Source organism: Aphanomyces invadans (assembly GCF_000520115.1).
Source record: "Aphanomyces invadans strain NJM9701 unplaced genomic scaffold supercont1.17, whole genome shotgun sequence".
NCBI classification, from domain to species: Eukaryota; Oomycota; class Saprolegniomycetes; order Saprolegniales; family Verrucalvaceae; genus Aphanomyces; species Aphanomyces invadans.
In genome coordinates this window covers 1,380,960-1,381,963 of record NW_008580162.1, presented here as the reverse complement: position 1 = coordinate 1,381,963, position 1,004 = coordinate 1,380,960, and the positions used below count along the sequence as shown (strand labels likewise).

Genomic DNA, 1,004 nt, shown 5'->3' with positions numbered 1-1,004 from the left:
ACGGTGTTGAACACGACGCAGAACACGATGAACCGGTCAAACCACTTCCACGTGACGATCTTGATGCATATTCGTCGAAGGGGGTGTTTGGTTGTGAGGCACCCGAGGGACGTCCGTTGAAACTGGATCCAACGATGAGTCGCACGAGTGAACGAATCGACGAAATGTCGATCGACGGACGATTGACGTACCTTTCTGTGCTTGATCTTTACCGTGGCGTCGTGCTGCTCGGTTTTTTCCATGTCATGGAGAGGGCACGGTGGGAACGGTCTGTGTGTGGGTTGGCAGCGGCAAAAGGGCTCAAGTGAAACTCCCGCGACACCGCTACGATGCTTGAAACCGATCGCGACTTGCTGGAATTAGCCCAGGAAGGTATAAATAGCGATGGCGATGTGATCTTTCGTTGTCGCTGTGGGCTTCGGGTCGGCCACTTGCACCACCATCGCCCAGAGCCCTTATGGAATGTCCCGGCCGCGGTCGCCATGGAATGGACCTTGGCAAACACACATCCGTGCCTAGAGGTTCAATTGGTCGAACGAATGCACGCTGCTTGATCTAGACGGACGGCACTGGGCAGTGATTGCGGCACACTTGGAGATTAAATTAGTGGTTGCGGTGACAAGTCTTTCTAATGCCAACGGTACTTGTGGAGGGGCAGTACGTGGTGTAGGGGCGGTGTCGAGGGCGATTGGATTCTAGTCGCGACGGCGTTGTGGGGGACGAAGCCGCTGAAGTGCCGGGATCGGCTGTCGAGAAGACGATACTTTGCGGGAAACGGTAGTACGTCGTGTCCAAGGAACGGGCAAGAGGGTTGGATCAGTTCCAGGAGAGGGGGGCTCGTAACGAGTCTGTTTGTTTTGCACAGAAGGAGTCCAGGGAGGGTGAGGCTCGGCTAAGACCAGTTGAGTAGTCAACGCACCGTTTGCGTCAACACCATCCACCCGGACGCCGTGATCGTCTGGAGGAGAATGAGCCACGTCCGGCCGAGGTTGTCGAAACTCGGG

The 1,004-nt window shown here is 56.1% G+C and overlaps 1 protein-coding gene across 1 annotated transcript in view; it reads right to left on the bottom strand.

Annotated features, from left to right (window-relative positions):
* Positions 1–910: 910 nt before the first annotated feature.
* Positions 911–1,004, bottom strand: part of H310_08554 (hypothetical protein) — a gene marked incomplete at both ends in the record, with an annotated part of 10,939 nt that continues 10,845 nt past the window's right edge. The window contains one exon of the mRNA XM_008874356.1: positions 911–958. Within this exon, the coding sequence (XP_008872578.1) occupies positions 911–958 (48 nt within the window). The remainder of the gene's footprint in view (positions 959–1,004) is intronic.